At 52.1% G+C, this 17,273-nt stretch overlaps 1 protein-coding gene across 4 annotated transcripts in view; it reads right to left on the bottom strand.

Annotated features, from left to right (window-relative positions):
* The window catches only part of LOC140394997 (uncharacterized), a 403,426-nt gene that overhangs the window by 91,339 nt on the left and 294,814 nt on the right, over positions 1-17,273 (bottom strand). For all 4 annotated transcript variants that reach the window (XM_072482288.1, XM_072482301.1, XM_072482311.1 and 1 more), the window contains 2 exons: positions 16,847-16,957; positions 7,596-7,727 (listed from right to left, as the gene is read on the bottom strand). In XM_072482288.1, the coding sequence (XP_072338389.1) occupies positions 7,596-7,727; positions 16,847-16,957 (243 nt within the window). The remainder of the gene's footprint in view (positions 1-7,595; positions 7,728-16,846; positions 16,958-17,273) is intronic.

Raw genomic sequence — 17,273 nt, 5'->3', positions numbered from 1 at the left:
AGCCTATGGATCAGGTTTACCCGGAACTGATGCAGTCAATAAGGTGCAGCTGTGAGATTCAAAGGGAGCTATCAGCGACATTCCAGCAGGTCCATAGCCGATTGGAGGAACCCCAAAGGCCACGGGGGCACATTGAAAACTTTTAAAACTTAAGGAATTAAATCAATTCTTAAAATAAATAATAGAATAGATAAAAATTAAACATGCAAAATGAAAGCTACACAATATCAAGAAATCTTAAAAAAATAACGACCAAAATGCTCTATCAAATGAACGCAACAAAACTATGGGTGCGATTTTTCCAGCGAGCGGGAACTGCCGGGAGCTTCCCGACGGCCGACCCTGGCACCTTGGCCAACACTGCTGTGGTGGCGACTGCAGTGGCAGCAGGAGTGGAGGTGTCCAATGTATAGTTCAATCAGTGACGGCCATGGCTGAGGACCTTGGCAGCAAGTCTCAGCCACTGGGGGACATGTTTCGGTCTCAGGTGGACCTTGCCGGGGTGCTTCAGGACATGTCCCAGTCACTGAGGACACCACGGTGCAGAAATTGGAGAGCTGCCATGGTTGGCAGAGCCAGATGACTCAGGGCATCTGGAGCTCAATCCAGCTGCCCCTCCATTCCAATGTGACACCCCAGGGCACTGACCAGGAGGAGGAGGCACTGGGTGCCAACCCAGATTCTCCCTACGTGGTGCTGATGTCCGCCACCAGCACCCTTGCGTTCAACCCGTCCTGACAACGGTGCGTTTCGGAGTCAGCCTCTGGAACAGGGGAGCACGGCGAGGCATGTGCCGCCGGCAAGAGACCCAGGGCCCGCCAGCCGCAGGATGCTCGCCAGGGGCATCAAAGGCCACGTGACACAGTAAGCAGCAGACTGCCTCCACCTCTGATGTGCACCCTGGGGACACACCTAGACACAGCAGAGGAACACAGAAGGCAAAGCAGGTTGAGGATCACTGAGAGGGCACTGGCGGGGGAAGGGGGGGGGGGAAGTGGGGCAGCACCATCGGGGATTGGGGCAGTTGGGATTGTCATAATATGCACCCATGCACATCATGAGGTAAAAGCAGGCAATGACAGACACCCAGGTGAGCCAATCAATATACAGAACAGAACACAACCAATCACAAGACAGGACACCAGAGGGGGGCTTACACCTCTTAAACACACGAGGCATCAGCACTCTGCCTCTTTCCACTGGTGATACCTGTAGTAATAGTCAGGGTGTACAAATCATTCAACACCTCCTACACGTGGATCAGAGCTAACCTGGTCTGGATAGTCAACTTTAGTTTACTTAGGGTAGTAGAGAGTCAACCCACAGGCAGCTATGTGTTTCGTTACTAGAGTTCAATAAATCTCATATTGAACTAACGCCTTTGTTTGGTGTATACTTGATCAGTTAATTGCATTGTGTGGAATCCGTGTTACCCCAGGGTGAACAACATGACATGATACCAGAAGTGGCTACTGCCTCTAAGTAATTTACCTTCGGAAATTCACTGAAGACCAGCAACTGCCTTCCAGTGACATGGAAAAGATCCAGGCACCTCCGCAGCTCCAGATCTCCAGGAACCTTGGCGCCAACTGGCGGGTCTTCGAGTAGAAATTCAGCATATACCTTGGCGCCTCGGGCCTCGAAAGTGCCTCCGATGCTCGAAAATTCGCCCTGCTGTTGTCTACTGCGGGGGAACAGGCCATCCAAATCTTCAATTCGCTCACTTTTGCTGACAGTGAGGACAAGGCCAAGTTCCAGACCGTCCTCGCCAAATTCGACAGTCACTGCGCGGTCGAGACAAACGAAAGCTTTGAGCGTTATGTATTCCAGCAGCGCCTTCAAGGTAAGGACGAGCCTTTTCAGTCTTTTCTTACTCAGCTTCGCATTCTAGTGCAGTCCTGCAACTACGGTGACACCGCTGACTCCTTCATCAGGGATTGATGTGTTAGGCAGGTTGGTTCGATGTGGACTGTGTCATGATATTCAAACATACATCTTAACACATACATAATGATAGACAGACCAACGGACCAATTAGCACACATAACACGAAAGCCAATCACAGACAAGAGCAGACACAGTATAAAACAAGAAACAGGAGACTTCCTGGGCAGTCCATCTGGAGACGGCACAGGGCCAGGACCTCATAGCAAGACACTCACACAGTCACAACGTGCTGAGTACCAAGTCTGATGTATAAATAGTTTAATGGAATAAAACTGCATTGTGCCAATCGCAACTGTGTTGGTTCATCTGTACCTCAGAGCACCCAACACTTCAGACAGCACTCGATGCAGGGAAGTTAGAAACAGACGTCTAACCCAGGAGAAGATCCAACACTGTTTTATTCAACTAGATGAACTGCTGTACATATTCAGCTGTGGGTCGACACTATACTGATCACACTAGTGACCTTGTAGTAGCCTCCACTGCCCCCAGATCTTCAGCATCGCCGCCACAACTGGACCCATGGTGTACCTTGTCGGCGGGAGCGGCAGCGGTGCCGTCACAAGTGCCCACACAGGACGCCATTTCTAGCCTCTTCCACATCGCCCCCCTCTCCCTCCATTACCCACTTACGGATCATCGCCACATTGGCTGCCCAATAATAGCCACAGAAATTCGGCAGCGCCAGCCCCCCCCCCCCACCCCCCCCCCAATCCCCTGTCCCTGCTACGCTCAAGAAACACCCTCTTCACCCTCGGGGTCTTATTCGCCCACACAAATCCCATGATGCTCCTGCTTACCCGTTTGTAAAAGGCCTTGGAGATCATAATGGGAAGGCACTGGAACACAAAGAGAAACCTCGGGAGGACCGTCATTTTCACCGCCTGCACTCTACCCGCTAGTGAGAGTGGTAGCATATCCCATCTTTTAAAATCCTCCTCCATCTGCTCCACCAACCGCGTCAAATTAAGCTTGTTCAGGGCCCCCCAACTCCTAGCTACTTGGATCATTAGGTACCGAAAGCTCCTCTCCGCCCTCTTCAGCGGCAGCTCGTCTATCCCCCTTCCCTGGTCCCCCTGAATGCACCACAAAGAGCTCACTCTTCCCTACGATGAGTTTATCCCCCGAAAAGTCCCCAAACTCCCTAAGGATCCGCATGACCTCCGCCATCCCCTCCACTGGATCCGCCACATACAACACCAGGTCGTCGGCATACAACGACACCTGGTATTCCTCTCCCCCCCTCGGACCAGTCCCCTCCATTTCCTGGACTCCCTCAGTGCCATGGCCAGTGGCTCAATTGCCAGTGCAAACAACAAGGGGGATAAGGGGCACCCCTGCCTCATCCCCCGGTACAGCCGAAAGTACTCCGACCTCCGCCGGTTTGTAGCCACACTCGCCACCGTGGCTCTATATAGCAGCCTGACCCAACTGATGAACCCCTCCCCGAACCCAAACCTCCGCAACACTTCCCAAAGATACTCCCACTCCATCCGATCAAAGGCCTTCTCCGTGTCCATAGCTGCCACTACCTTCACTTCCCCCTCCATCGAGGGCATCGTAATCACATTGAGGAGCCTTCGCACATTTGTGTTTAGCTGCCTACCCTTCATAAATCCCGTCTGGTCCTCATGAATTACCCCCGGGACACAGTCCTCAATTCTCGTAGCCAGCACCTTTGCCAGCAACTTAGCGTCAACATTGAGGAGCGAGGTCGGTCTATACGACCCACATTGCAATGGATCATTGTCCCGCTTCAAGATCAAAGAAATCAGCGCCCTGGACATTGTCGGGGGCAAGGTCCCCCCTCCCTTGCCTTATTAAAAGTCCTCACTAGCAACGGGCCCAGCAGGTCCACGTATTTCCTGTAGAATTCAACCGAGAACTCATCCGGCCCCGGGGCCTTCCCCGCCTGCATGCTCCCCAATCCTTTAACCAGCTCCTCCAGCCCGATCGGCGCCCCCCAAACCAGCCACCTCCTCCTCCTCCACCCTCGGGAACCTCAGCTGATCTAGGAATCGTCGCATCCCCTCCTCCCCCGCTGGGGGCTCAGACCTGTACAGATCCCCATAGAAGTCCCTAAATGCCTTGTTTATTCTCACCGCACTCCGCACCGTATTCCCCCCTCTATCCTTAACTCCACCAATCTCCCTCGCTGCCTCCCTCTTACGAAGCTGGTGTGCCAGCATCTGACTAGCCTTCTCCCTATACTCATACGTCGCGCCCTGCGCTTTCCTCCACTGTGCCTCTGCTTTCCCCGTGGTCAACAGGTCGAATTCCGTCTGGCGGTTCCGTCGCTCCCTAAGTAGCCCCTCCTCGGGGGTCTCTGCATACTTCCTGTCTACCCTTAGAATCTCCCCCACCAACCTCTCCCTCCCCTCTCTCTTCTCCCTGTAGGCCCTAATGGAGATTAGCTCTCCCCTGACCACCGCCTTCAACGCCTCCCAGACTACCCCCACCTGCACCTCCCCGTTGTCGTTGGCCTCCAAGTATCTTTCAATACACCCCCGCACCCGCCCTAACCCCCCCTCATCCGCCAACAGTCCCACATCGAGGCGCCACAGCAGGCGCTGGTCCCTCTCCTCCCCCAGATGGCTATGGCCGAATATTCTGTTCCCTGCACTTTCGGGATTAGCGCCCTACTCAAAATGAAAAAATCTATCCGGGAGTAGGCTCTATGGACGTGGGAAAAGAAGGAAAATTCCCTGGCCAGCGGCCTGGCAAACCTCCATGGATCCACTCCCCCCCATCTGGTCCTTAAACCCCCTGAGCACCTTGGCCGCAGCCGGCCTCTTACCCGTCCTGGACCCAGAACGGTTCAGTGCTGTGTCCATCACCATGTTGAAGTCCCCCCCCATTATCAAGCTTCCCACCTCCGGATCCGGAATCCGACCCAGCATGCATTTCATAAATCCGGCATCATCCCAATTCGGGGCATATACCCATCCCTTTCTCAGCCTTACCTGATCTGCCACCTTCAGATGTGTCTCCTGGAGCATAACCACGTCTGCCTTCAGTCCCTTTAAGTGCGCGAACACCCGGGCCCTCTTGAACGGCCCGTTCAGGCCCCTCACATTCCAAGTTATCAGCCAGATCGGGGGGCTGCTCCACCCACCCCACCCCCCTGCCGACTAGCCATCTCCTTTTCTAGGCCAGCCACGTGCCCGCGCCTCCCGCACCCTCCAGTCCCCCAGGCCGCGGACCCCCGCCCCGACTACCTCTCCTACTTCCAGCTCCCTTTTGGCCAATGCAGCAGCACCCTGTTGCCCTCGTCCCCCCCGCTAGATCCTCATCTAGCCATTTTGCTCCCCCCATGACACTCCCGTAAGACAGCTGACTCCTGATGACCCCGGCCTCTCCCGCCATTCCGTCGACCCCCCAGTGTGAGAATCCCCCCATCCCTTGGCAGTCAGTATGCACTCCTCTCCAGCACTGCTCTTCCCCCCCTGGCCCCGCCCCATCCTTCCCTAACGCGGGAAAAAAACCGCGCTTTCCTGAGCCGGCCCCGCCCCCTCTGGCGCAGCTCCTTTTTGCGGCCTTACCCCAACTCCCCATCCCTGGGCCTCCAACCCCCCCTCTTCCTCCGCGGGGCCCTGCCCCTCCAACACTGACGCCCACACTCTCCCACAGCGCCCACATCAAATCCATTCACCCAACCCCACCCAGCACCAAAACAAAAAGAACCATCCCCAAACGCGGTAAACACAGTAAACATCCCCCCACGACAAACCCCCAATTTGAGTCCAACTTTTCAGTCTGTATAAAGTTCCATGCCTCATCAGGCGTTTCAAAATAGTGGTGCCGATCCTGGAACGTGACCCACAATCGCGCTGGCTGCAGCATCACGAACTTCACCCCCTTCCGGTGGAGTACCGCCTTAGCCCGTTGAAACCAGCCCTCTTCTTAGCCACCTCCGCACTCCAATCCTGATAAATTCGGACCTTCGTGTTCTCCCACCTGCTGCTCCACTCTTTTTTGGCCCATCTTAGGACACAGTCTCTTTCCACAAAGTGGAAAGCCCTTGGTGACTCATTGGCTTTGGGTCTCCTTGCCAGGACCCGATGAGCCCCATCCAGCTCCAGGGGCCTCGGGAAAGCTCCCGCGCCCATCAGCGAATTGAGCATCATAGTCATATATGCCCCGGCATCGGGCCCCTCCACTCCTTCGGGAGACCCAGAATCCGAAGATTCTTCCTCCTCGACTTATTCTCCAGGTCCTCGAATTTTTCCGCCCACCTCTTGTGCAGCGCCTCATGCGCCTCCACCTTCACCGCCAGGCCTAAGGTCTCGTCCTCGTTCTCCGAAGCTTTTTGCCGCACCTCCCGGATCGCCGCCCATTGGGCCTTCTGGGTCTCCACAAGCTTCTCAATCGCCGCCTTCATTGGCGCCAGCATTTCTGTCTTCAGCTCCTCAAAGCAGCATTTAAGAAACTCCTGCTGCTCCTGCGACCACTGCGCCCACGCTGCTTGGTCTCCACCCGCCGCCATCTTGCTTTTCCTCCCTCGCACTTTCCGCTGCACCAGGATCTCTTTTTTAGCCGCTCCACTCCTGGTCCAATCCATATAATGTCGGGGGGACCTTGCTGTCACCTTCCCACACTGGAAGCCGTCGAACAATTGCCATTGGGGCCCCTCTGAAGAGCCCAAAAGTCCGTTCCCGGTGGGAGCTGCCGAACGTGCGACCTACCTAGGCATAGCCGCAACCGGAAGTCCGCGCCTGACCCACAACTTTTAATAGATTGTGGTATGGGGAGCATACGGCCCACTCTACAGGTGTGGTACAGCAGAAATGGAAAAGTATTTTTTAAAGCAAAACAATGTTTATTCTATGAACTCAAGTTAACCTTTTTAAAACATACAGTGAACATCTTAGCAACAATTAATTCAAATACAACCCCCAAAGAATACAATACTAAGTAATCCTTAAGCTGCCCTCTTAACATCCATAAGACTTAAAAAACCTTTAAACAGAAGCACATCCGGTTAAAGTCACTACTGAGAGCAGTTATTAGCAGTCACCCCTTCTGGCTGTGACTGCAGTTATCCAGCTCTGAAAACGAAACTAAAACACACCCTGCAGCAAACAGCCTAAAACAAAAGTAAAAAGCTGACAGACAGCACAGCTCCACCCACACTCTGACATCACTGATAAACACCCATTTCTTAAAGGTACATTTCTTAAACACACATTTCTTAAAGGTACTCTCACATGACACAAGCAACAACCCGTTTTTCACCAATACATATTCACCTGTTTCATCTGTTGTCTCTAACTATATTAGGTGATAAGTATTAGAGATAGGGTGGAGGAGTGGGCTTAAGTGGGGTGCTCTTTCCAAGAGCCGATGCAATCTCGATGGGCCGAATGACCTCCTTTTGCACTGTAAACTCTATGATTCTGTGATATTTGACAATAAAAATGCTGCTTAATGGTCTGAGCCAGGAGATCGAGGCATCCTGGTTAAAACGGATTACACCACAAGAGAAAAAAACTCTGAAATCACACCAGGGAACATGTAAACTGCAGTGCACTGTGTATGCACAAAGTCACATCACACCTGTCCCAACCTTTCAACTTTGAACACCCATCACTGACCCCTCCCTGCTGGTTCCTCACTTCCCCATTGGTGTCAGGCCATGGATAAATTACCTTTCGAGCTGCCAGGAGTGTGAGGAGTCCTGCAAATTTATCTTGCTCTGCATCATCCTGTGGACTCATAAATGCTTGCATTGATGGGCTGACCTTTGACAAATTCACCTCATGATGTCTTGCTGAATATTTCTATATTAATAAACAGAAAGATAGGAATATTTACTTATGTTTCCATCGGATTTATTCATCATTGAGCATTTGTTACCCTTCCCTGATTGCCCTCGAGATGATAGAAACATAAAAACATAGACAATAGGAGCAGGAGGAGGCCATTCGGCCCTTCGAGCTTGCTCCGCCAATCATTATGATCATGGCTGATCACCTAATTCAAAAGACTGATCCCACTTTCCCCCAAATACTTTGATCCCCTTCGCCCCAAGTGCTAATTCTAACTGCTTCTTGAAAATATATGTTTTAGACTCAACTACTTCCTGTGGTAATGAATTCCACAGGCTCATCACCCACTGGGTGAAGGCATTTCTCCGCATTTCTGTCTTAAATAGTCTACCCCGTACTCAGTGCCCCCTGGTTCTGGACACACCGACCATCAGGAACATCCTTCCTGCATCTGCCCTGTCTAGCTCTGTTAGAATTTAATGGTTTTCTATAAGATCCCCCTTCATTCTTCTGAACTCCAGCGAATACAATCCTAACCAACTCAATCTCCCTCCATCCCAGGGATTAGTCTGGCAAACCTTCGCTGCATTTCCTCTACAGCTAGAATCCTTCCTCAGATAAGGACACCAAAACTGCACACAATATTCCAGGTGAGGTCTCACCAAGGCCCTGTATATTTGCAACAACACATCCCTATTCCTGTACTTGAATCCTCTCGCTTTGAAGGCCAGCATACCATTTGCCTTCTTTACCGCCTGCTGTACCTGCAAGCTTACTGTTAGATCTGAGGTAAGCAGCCATGCATAAGCAGTAGGTTAGAGCACAAAGAGGTTTATTATTACTTACAGTCAAATCATCATCACTCCCCAGAGGGTCCCCTTTCCCCAACCTGCACCCAGGTTGGAGTTTTTATACTAGAGGGGCTACACCTGTTAAGGGGAAACCCCGCCCCTTTACTGGGGAAGTTCCTATTTCCCGGAGGCCACAGGAACCTGATGGTTCCTAACCTGTGACCTCCGCTGGGGTTATAACACTCTTCTCCCCTCTCTACACCCCCACACCCCTCATCCCACCCAAGTCCGGAGTCGTGTCCATGTCTGTTGGAACCAGTCCTGGACTTCTGGTCCATTTAGATCGGGGTTGACGGTCTGGCATGGTCGGTGTCGGCCCGGGATGTGTACCAAACTGGAGAATGGCTCTTGCATTATAACCACTGAGGTGGAGGCAGTGTTGTCAGCACGGCTGCTGGTGCAGGTGCCTCGGGCGGGGGCAGTGTGTCCATTTCGGTCTCTGAGTCAGAGCTGAATAGATCCTCGTCCACATCTCGCCGTCCTGAATTCGGGGGTGTTTGTTTGCAGCCACAACCAGGACCAGTGCCACTGGTGATGGCAGTAGGGGCGGTAGGGCCTGCAGCAACCTGGTGGACCCGAGACTGCGGTGGGATGGCGGGCTATTCAGTGGGGACGTCCGGCACGCAACTGCACATGGCCACTGGATTCCCACCCTGGCCTTGTCACGTACCGATCCAGTGACGTGAAGATGACACCTGGGACTTAAATAGCCCCATTGCCGAATTTTCAGATGTGCATGGCGTCGCCAGGGGCGAATGTGTGGGCTTGCGGACAGCGATCAGCATTGATCTCGCACTGGTCATCGTTCTGGCGGACACTCCCAACTAGATCTGGGATGACTAGGTGGGCGCGGAGGCGACGACTCATCAAGAGCTCCACTGGTGCAATGCCTGTTAAGGTATGTGGTGTTGTGCGATAGAAGAAAAGAAAACACTCCAGGCGAGTGTCCCAGGATCTAGCTGTCACCTTCTTTATGCCCAGCTTAAATGTTTGGACCTCTCTTTCGGCCAATCTGTTCTAAGCCGGGTAGGAAGAAGCAATCCTCAAGTGTTGAATTCCGTTGGCGGAGGCGAACAACGTACTTGTGAACACCATGCTGTTATCGACATCAGTACCTCGGGGATTCGATGCAAACTGAAAATCTGGCTGTTTTTCTGCGGTGGCCCGGGCTGTGGTCGCCTGCATCCACACCACTTCCAGCCACTAAGAGTGAGCATCTACCAAGAGGAGAACATTTCCCCCCTGGAATGGCCCGCAAAGTCGATATGAACCTGGACCCATTGCCTTCTCGGCCATTCCCAAGGGTGGGGTGAGGCTGCTAGGGGTAATCGTTGGTGCCCCTGACAGTGGGGGCATCGCTGGAATACTCATTCAAAGTCCACGGTGATGCCAGGCCACCAGACACAGCTCCAGGCGAGCATATCACTTTTATACACTCCCAGGTGTCCATTATGGAGGCCTAGTAACAGCGCCGCATGTCCATGCTTGGCGATCATCACGTGGGTGCCCCATAAGAACACACCATCTTCGATGCTCAGTTCTTGCACCTTCCCCATGCTCCACCATGTACCTGAGAGCTGTGGATCGGTTTGTGTCCAGCCATGAATGTGAGATGCATGACCGGTAGTGAGTCCATGAAATGAGGGCAGCTATTACTTCATCGGCTGTGGTGGCAGTAGGTGGCTTAGTGGGTAGCAATAGGAGGCTCAATGTGGCCGCGTGGAGTATGTGGGCCCCAGGCGGTTTCCAATACGTAGTCACACGCTGCCAGGAATCACACCCAGTGCAGGGCTTTCCCTAACATTCAGAATTACTATTGTCATGATCCAGGAATGGACCAAGGGTTGGTGTGGTGCAGGGTGGAGGAGGCCTCATGTAGAGGTACCTCCTTAAGGGCACTGGCTTCAGCTCCACTGCCATTCTCACTGAACAGGTACTCATTGAATCCAGTGGTAAATTCTACCCTAAAGGTGTGGATACAGCCCCGTCTACATTTTGGCTTGGAGGGCATGTATAGAAAGGCCCCGATCTGTGGTAACCATAGATTTGTCCCAGCGAGATTGAAGGCCAGGTTTAGGACCATTTGGGGATCAAATGCTTTGAGGGCCAGTTACTAGGTGGGAAATTTGCAGACCTGGCTGAGTTGACAGAGGCTTACCAATTGCCCAAAGGTAATGAGTTCAGGTACCTCCAAATCAGGGCCATTTTGAGAAAGGAGGTGGATTTGTTCCCAATGTTGCCGCCCTCAGGTTTACAGGATAGGGTCCTCTTGGAGGATGATATTGGGGATGGCAAGATCTCTAACGTGGATGCTGAGCTGGCCAGGAGGTGGCAATGTGACAAAAACAGGAGGAAGAATTGGGAGGCACGGTGCGAGGGTGGATTTGGGGAGAAGCACTGCTTGTGCTTAATGCATCCTCGTCATGTGCCAGACATAGTCTCATTCAGCTGAAAGTTGTATAGCAACTATTAGTTATGAGGGGGTAGGGGGGGGGGGTTATTTTATTTTGGTTGAAAAATTCTTTGGAGGATGTATTTGTATATATGGGGGAGGGTTCCTGCTGTGTTATATTGTTATCATGTTATGTGCACTGTTACTGTATTATGGATTGTTCGATATTGTTCTGTCATTTGCCTGTTCCTGTTATTGTATTTTCTGAATATACCTTCAATAAATTATCTTTTAAAAATAAATTAATGCATCGTCTAAGCAGACTACCATGTGTGGTAACCCCCACAACATGTTCTCCATGATCCTCTGAAATATTGCATAAGCTGAGGAGACTCTGAATGTTGATGGGGACGAATCTTCTCGACTAAGGCCAGGACCAGCTGGAGATAGTCATGGCTCAAATCGCGCTTGGTGAAGGCAGGTCCACTGCTGAGCTTGGCATACAGATCATCGATCTTGAGGACTGGATAAATGTCTAAGCATTATACCCATTTATTGTCACTTTATAATCCCTGCAGAGACGCACCGACTCGTCAGGCTTCATTACTGGTACGACCAGCACCGCCCATTTGGAAATTGTCCCGGACTTATGATCCTCAGGTTCTCGATACAGTCCAACTCTGCATCTACCTTTGAATGCAAGGCGTATGGAACTGGGCGGGCACAGAAATAGCGGTTGGGCACGGTTGGGCCATGGAGCCCATACTTATTCGGCCTTCGGCCCCCCTGATGGTCCCCAAATCTTCCTGGAATACGATCGGAAATCTGGCTAATATGCTTTGGGGTCTTGTGGGTGCATTCGGCAAACCCTCTGCCAGTCTAAGCGGAGGTGCCGGAGCCAGTCATGCCCCAACAGGCTTGCGCCGCTCCCATGTACAATAAATTTGCTGACTGGCTGTCATATTCAACGGGGACGGTGGTCGTGCCCGCAATCGCGAGAGACTCCCCTTGTAGGTCGCTAACCTTGCATTGGTATCATGGAGCGTCAGCGGCGAATTCTGGATCATATGCGGTTTAAGGTACGTCGACTAATGACAGACACGGCAGTCCCCGTATCGAGTTCCATACGGGTTGTGTGGCCATTCACCTGGAGCGAGACTTGGATAGGCGCAATTGTTGGTGCTGTCACACAATGCATTTGTTGGTAGTGGTTCTCATTGTCCTCCTATAGAGTGCCCTGTCATGGGTGGGGCCATCACAGCTGGTGCCACGGTGGGTGGCTCCCCTTGAGGCCTTCTGTGCCCCGATCCCTGCATCCCACTACTACTGCTGCAGGCTGGTAATTACATTCTTGGTCATCCTGGTCAGAGGAAAATGTTCAGGGATGCTCCCAGGGTCTATTCCGGCATCTGCAGCGGCCGCGCCGTGCTTCATGGTGGACTCAGCCCGCGGACCCGTACCGCAAAAATTGTCGTCCCCCCCCTTCGGCCACTCACGCGCCCCGGATCGCCCCCCCCCCCCCACCCCCGCAATGCCCCAGCCCCGAATGAAGCCCCCCTGCCCGCAGATCGGCCCTCCCCCGACACGCTATGTTCACGACAGGTGAGACCATGAGAGCCCCATGCCATCGGAAACTTGGCCGGTCGGGGATGGAGCATCGGGGGGCGAGCCTCAGGCAAAGGCCTGACGCTGTGGACACAGCGTGCGCCGTCCTGTAGATTGGAGAATCCAGCCCCACGTGTTGGAAGGTGCTGTTGAAGGAGCCTTGGTGAGTTCCTGCAGTACATCTAGCCGATGATGTGCACTGATGCCCCTGTGCCGATGATGGAAGGTGTCAGTGTTGTAGATCATGAATGGGATGTCAACTAAGTGGGAGGGTTTGTCCTGGATGATGTCAAGCTCCTTGAGTGTTGTTGGAATTGTATGCATCCAGGCCTGTGGAGAGTCATACTCCTGACTCATACTTTGAGGATGGTGGACAGGCCGTGAGGAGGCAAGAGGTGTGTTATCCACTGCAGAATTCCCAGCCTCTGAGTCGCTCCCACAGCCAAGGTATTTATATGGCTGGCTTAGTCAAGTTTCTGGTCAATGGTAACCCACAGGTTGCGGCTGTTGGGTCGTTTAGTGATGGTAATGCCATTGAAAGTGCAGGGAAGATGGTTAGATTCTCTCTTGTTGGAGCTGGCCACTTCCTTTCACTTGGATGATTATCACTTGGAAAGTCTAAGGCAAGCACAAGATGTCGAAAACCCAGAAAAGGAAAGTCCGCCGGCGAGTTTGGTGGGGAGTTCAGCGAGAGGAAGGATAGCGGGAGCAGGCTCGCCATGTGGGGCCATGCCAATTACGTGGATAAGCTGGCCAAGGTGATGGCAGGGGAGTTTGAGCGGCTGTTTTCCAAGCACTTTGACAGGCATCACAAGGAGGTGGTGGCGCGGGATACAGAAAAGGCGTTTGACCAAGTGGAGTGGAGCTATTTGTTTGTGGTGTTGGAGAGGTTTGGAATTGGGCCTAGGTTTGTGGCGTGGGTGAAATTGCTGTTTAAGGATCCGATGGCTTGTGTGCGCACAAATGAGATGAATTCAGGGTATTTTTAGTTAGGGAACAAGGCATGGGCGCCCATGTCCCCTCCCCTTCTGTTTGCGCTGGCAATAGAACCCTTGGCCATAGCGCTGAGTGCTAGGGTAAACAGATGGGGACAGTGAGTGAGAGGGTGGAGCTTAGGGCGTCCCCATATGCTGATGGCCTGCTGCTGTACAACTTGAGCTCTTCAGTGGGGGATATAATGGGACTGCTTAGGAGATATGGGGCTTTTTCAGGCTACAAGTTAAATTTGGGAAAAAGTGAGTGTTTTGTGGTGTCTTCTCCAGGGTTGGGAGTCGGGAAGGGGGGGGCGTTACCATTTTGAGTGGCAACAACCCACTTTAGGTATCTGGGAGTGCAGGACTGGGCTTTGCTCCGTAAGTCGAACTTTACGAGTCTGGTGGGCAGAGTCAAGGCGTAATTACTGAGGTGGGATAGCCTTCCCCTATCGTTGGCAGGCCAGGTGCAGCCGGTTAAGATGAATATCTTGCCGCAGTTTTTATTTTTATTTCAGTGCTTACCGGTCTTTTTGCCGCAATCATTTTTTATCGTCATTTCCGTGGGCAGGTGAGGTGGCAAGGATTCGGAAGACAGTGCCTTAGAGGGGGCAGCAATCAGGGGGCCTGGCCCTTCCAAACCTGATGTATTATTATTGAGCGACGAACATGGAAATGGTGCGGGGTTGGAGTCGGGAGCTGGAGGCTTTGTGGGTGAGGATGGAGGTTGGCTCTTGTAAAGGGTCGGGGTTGCGGGTGCTGGCAATGGTGCCGCTTCTGTTTGCCCCAGGGAAGTACTCGGGGAGTCTGATGGTGGTGGCCAATCACTTACAGATGTTTTGGTCCTGCCCAAAGTTGGAGAAATCTTGGAGGTCGCTCTTCAGCACCATGTCAGCGATCTTGCACATGGATTTGGAGCCCAGTCCCGGGGGGGAGTGGGGGGGTGGGGTGTATATGTATATGGGGTGTCGGACTTGCTGGAGCTGCAGATAGGCATGGGGCAGATGTTTTAGCCTTTGCCTCGTTGATCATTTGCTGATGGGTCTTGTTGGGGTGGAGGTCAGTTTCTCCGCCTTGTGCCTCGGTGTGGCTGGGGGATATAATCGAATTGGAAAAGGTAACATTTGCTTTGGGTGGAGGGGGGTGGTGAGCGAGGTATTCCACAAGAGCTGGGGCTTGTTAATGCGACATTTCAAGGAGCTGATTACCATCGACTGCTGGGGGGGGGGGGGGGGAGGAGGGGTTAAGGTGGGAGGTGGTTTAGGGTGTTGGGGGGAGCGGGTTTGGAGTTTTGTGTTGGTTTTATTTTGTAATGTTAGGTTAAAATGTTAAGAAACTTGAATAAAAATACAGTAAAAAAAATTAATGCCACTGAATATTGTATAATCGGCAACAAACATCCCTACTTCTAATCTTATGATGGAGGGAAGCAGCAGGAGATGGTTGGACTTAGGACACCACCTTGAAGAACTCCTGCAATGATCAGCTTCCATTAAGCAGAACAATCTTTCTGTGTGCTGAGGATGGCTCCAGTTAGTGGAGAATTTGACCCCATTTTCGTAGACTTCAATTTTGCCAGGGTTCCTTGATGCCGCACTCGCTCAAATGCTGTCTTGATGCCAAGGACAACCACTCTTACCACATCTCTGGAACTCAGCTCTTTTGTCTGTGTTTGGGCCTTTACTGAGTTCTGGAACCTTTACTTAGGTTCCTGATGGAACTTAAACTGAGCATCAGTGAGAAGGTTATTACTGAGTAAGCATCGCTTGACACACTGCCGACAAAACCATCCATCACTTTGCTGATGATTGAGTCGACTGATGGGGTGCTAATTGGGTAGGTGCAATTGGTCGTACTTTTAGTGGACAGAACCCGCCTGGAAAATGTTCCTCATTGTAAGCTGGATGCCAGAGTTATATAACTGTCATGAATAACATGGCTGGGAATGTGGCTCGTTCTGGAGTACAAGACTGTTTCCAGGACCGGTAGCCTTTGCTGCCTTCAGTGCTTTCAGCCATTTCTTGCGATTGAATTAACTGAAGACTGGTATCTATGACCTCAGGAATAGTGGCAGGGTGGGTCATTCTCTTGGCACTTCTAGGGCGTCATTCTCCGACCCCCCGCCGGCGTGGATTAAACCACCTTTTGAACGGCGGGACAAGGCGGCGTGGGCGGGCTCCGGGGTCCTGGGGGGGGGCGCGGGGCCCACCGATCCGCGGGCGGGCCTGTGCCGTGGGGGCACTCTTTCCCTTCCGCCTCCGCCACGGTCTCCACCATGGCGGAGGCGGAAGAGTCTCCCTCCACTGCGCATGCGTGGGAAACTGTCAGCGGCCACTGACGCTCCCGCGCATGCGCCGCCTGGAGATGTCATTTCCGCGCCAGCTGGCGGGGCAACAAAGGCTGTTTCCGCCAGCTGGCGGGGCGGAAATTCCTCTGGCGCCGGCCTAGCCCCTCAATGTTGGGGCTCGGCTCCCAAAGATGCGGAGCATTCTGCACCTTTGGGGCGGCGCGATGCCTGTCTGATTGGCGCTGTTTTGGGCGCCAGTCGGCGGACATCGCGCCGTTTCGGGAGAATTTTGCCCCTGGTTGCAGAGATTTGCAGAGATTTCAGCTTTGTCTTTTGCTGCCTGCCTCATATCCTGATTGCCGAGTCTTCCTGCGAACAGGTGCCTTCTGAGTTCTCGAGATATGTCAGGGAAATTCCACCTCTGGTTGTACACCCTGTCACAGGTAGTGTGTTTCTTGTGAGTGGCGCGTTATGTGATGCTGTCCTCCATTCTGTGCAGCTGCAGGTCTCCGACCAGCAGCTATTGCTGATGTTGCTGCTCACACCTCTCCTGTTCTGCGGTAACATCTCCTGATGTGCAGAAACCAACCTCCAAAGTGTAGCTCAAATGTCCAAGGCACTCACAATCCTGACTTGGAACCATATTACCGTTCAGTCACTGTATCTGGGTCACAATCCTGGAACATCCCTCCCTAACAAAACTGTGGGTATACCTCCACCACCTGAATTGCAGTGATTCAATAAGCAGCTCACTTCCACTTTCTAAAGGGCAATTAGAGATGGGAAACAACAACCAAGACAGAAATGTAAAACCTTAAACAAAATTTCCCCTTTCAGATAACAAGGGTGAACATTCCTGCAAGAAAAATTAAAAGTATGATGCATTAAATTAAATAGGTCTGTGCAACAAGGACAATTTCGAGATATCATTGTCAGTGCTTCAACTTTTAAAACTTTGAGATCATTGACTCCTTCCTGCCTGACTGCCGTCATCAAGTGTGACTCCACTTTAGGGAAGTAATTACCTTGTGACCCAAGGTCTGTTTGTGTTCTCCATCATCCTTTTCAGTTTGAAGTGCTGTCAGTGAATAGGGTACATATGCTAAATCCAGACTGTGACGTCTCATTTCATTTCTCTGTATTAAAACATGGAAAGATGTTTAGCAATGCTGCATCATTTTTCTTTTTTTAATAAAAGTATTTGATTCAGGCATTTTCATGAAAACAAACTGAAGCAGAAGCAAAATTATACAACATTATAAATAACCAGCGTCCACTCCCCCCCCACCCGTACTCCCCACTCTCGGCCGCTCCTCCCGCCATGCCTTCCCCATTTTAATCCCCTTACTCCCCCTCTTCCCCCCTCCCCTTTTGTTGATTCCTCAATCCTCCAAAAGAAATCAATGAACGGTTTTCACCTCCGAGCGAACCCATCAACCGACCCCCTCAGGA

Source organism: Scyliorhinus torazame, chromosome 2 (genome assembly GCF_047496885.1).
Source record: "Scyliorhinus torazame isolate Kashiwa2021f chromosome 2, sScyTor2.1, whole genome shotgun sequence".
Lineage (NCBI taxonomy): Eukaryota > Metazoa > Chordata > Chondrichthyes > Carcharhiniformes > Scyliorhinidae > Scyliorhinus > Scyliorhinus torazame.
Note: the sequence above shows the minus strand (reverse complement) of the source record. Positions and strands in the feature narration are given on the sequence as shown.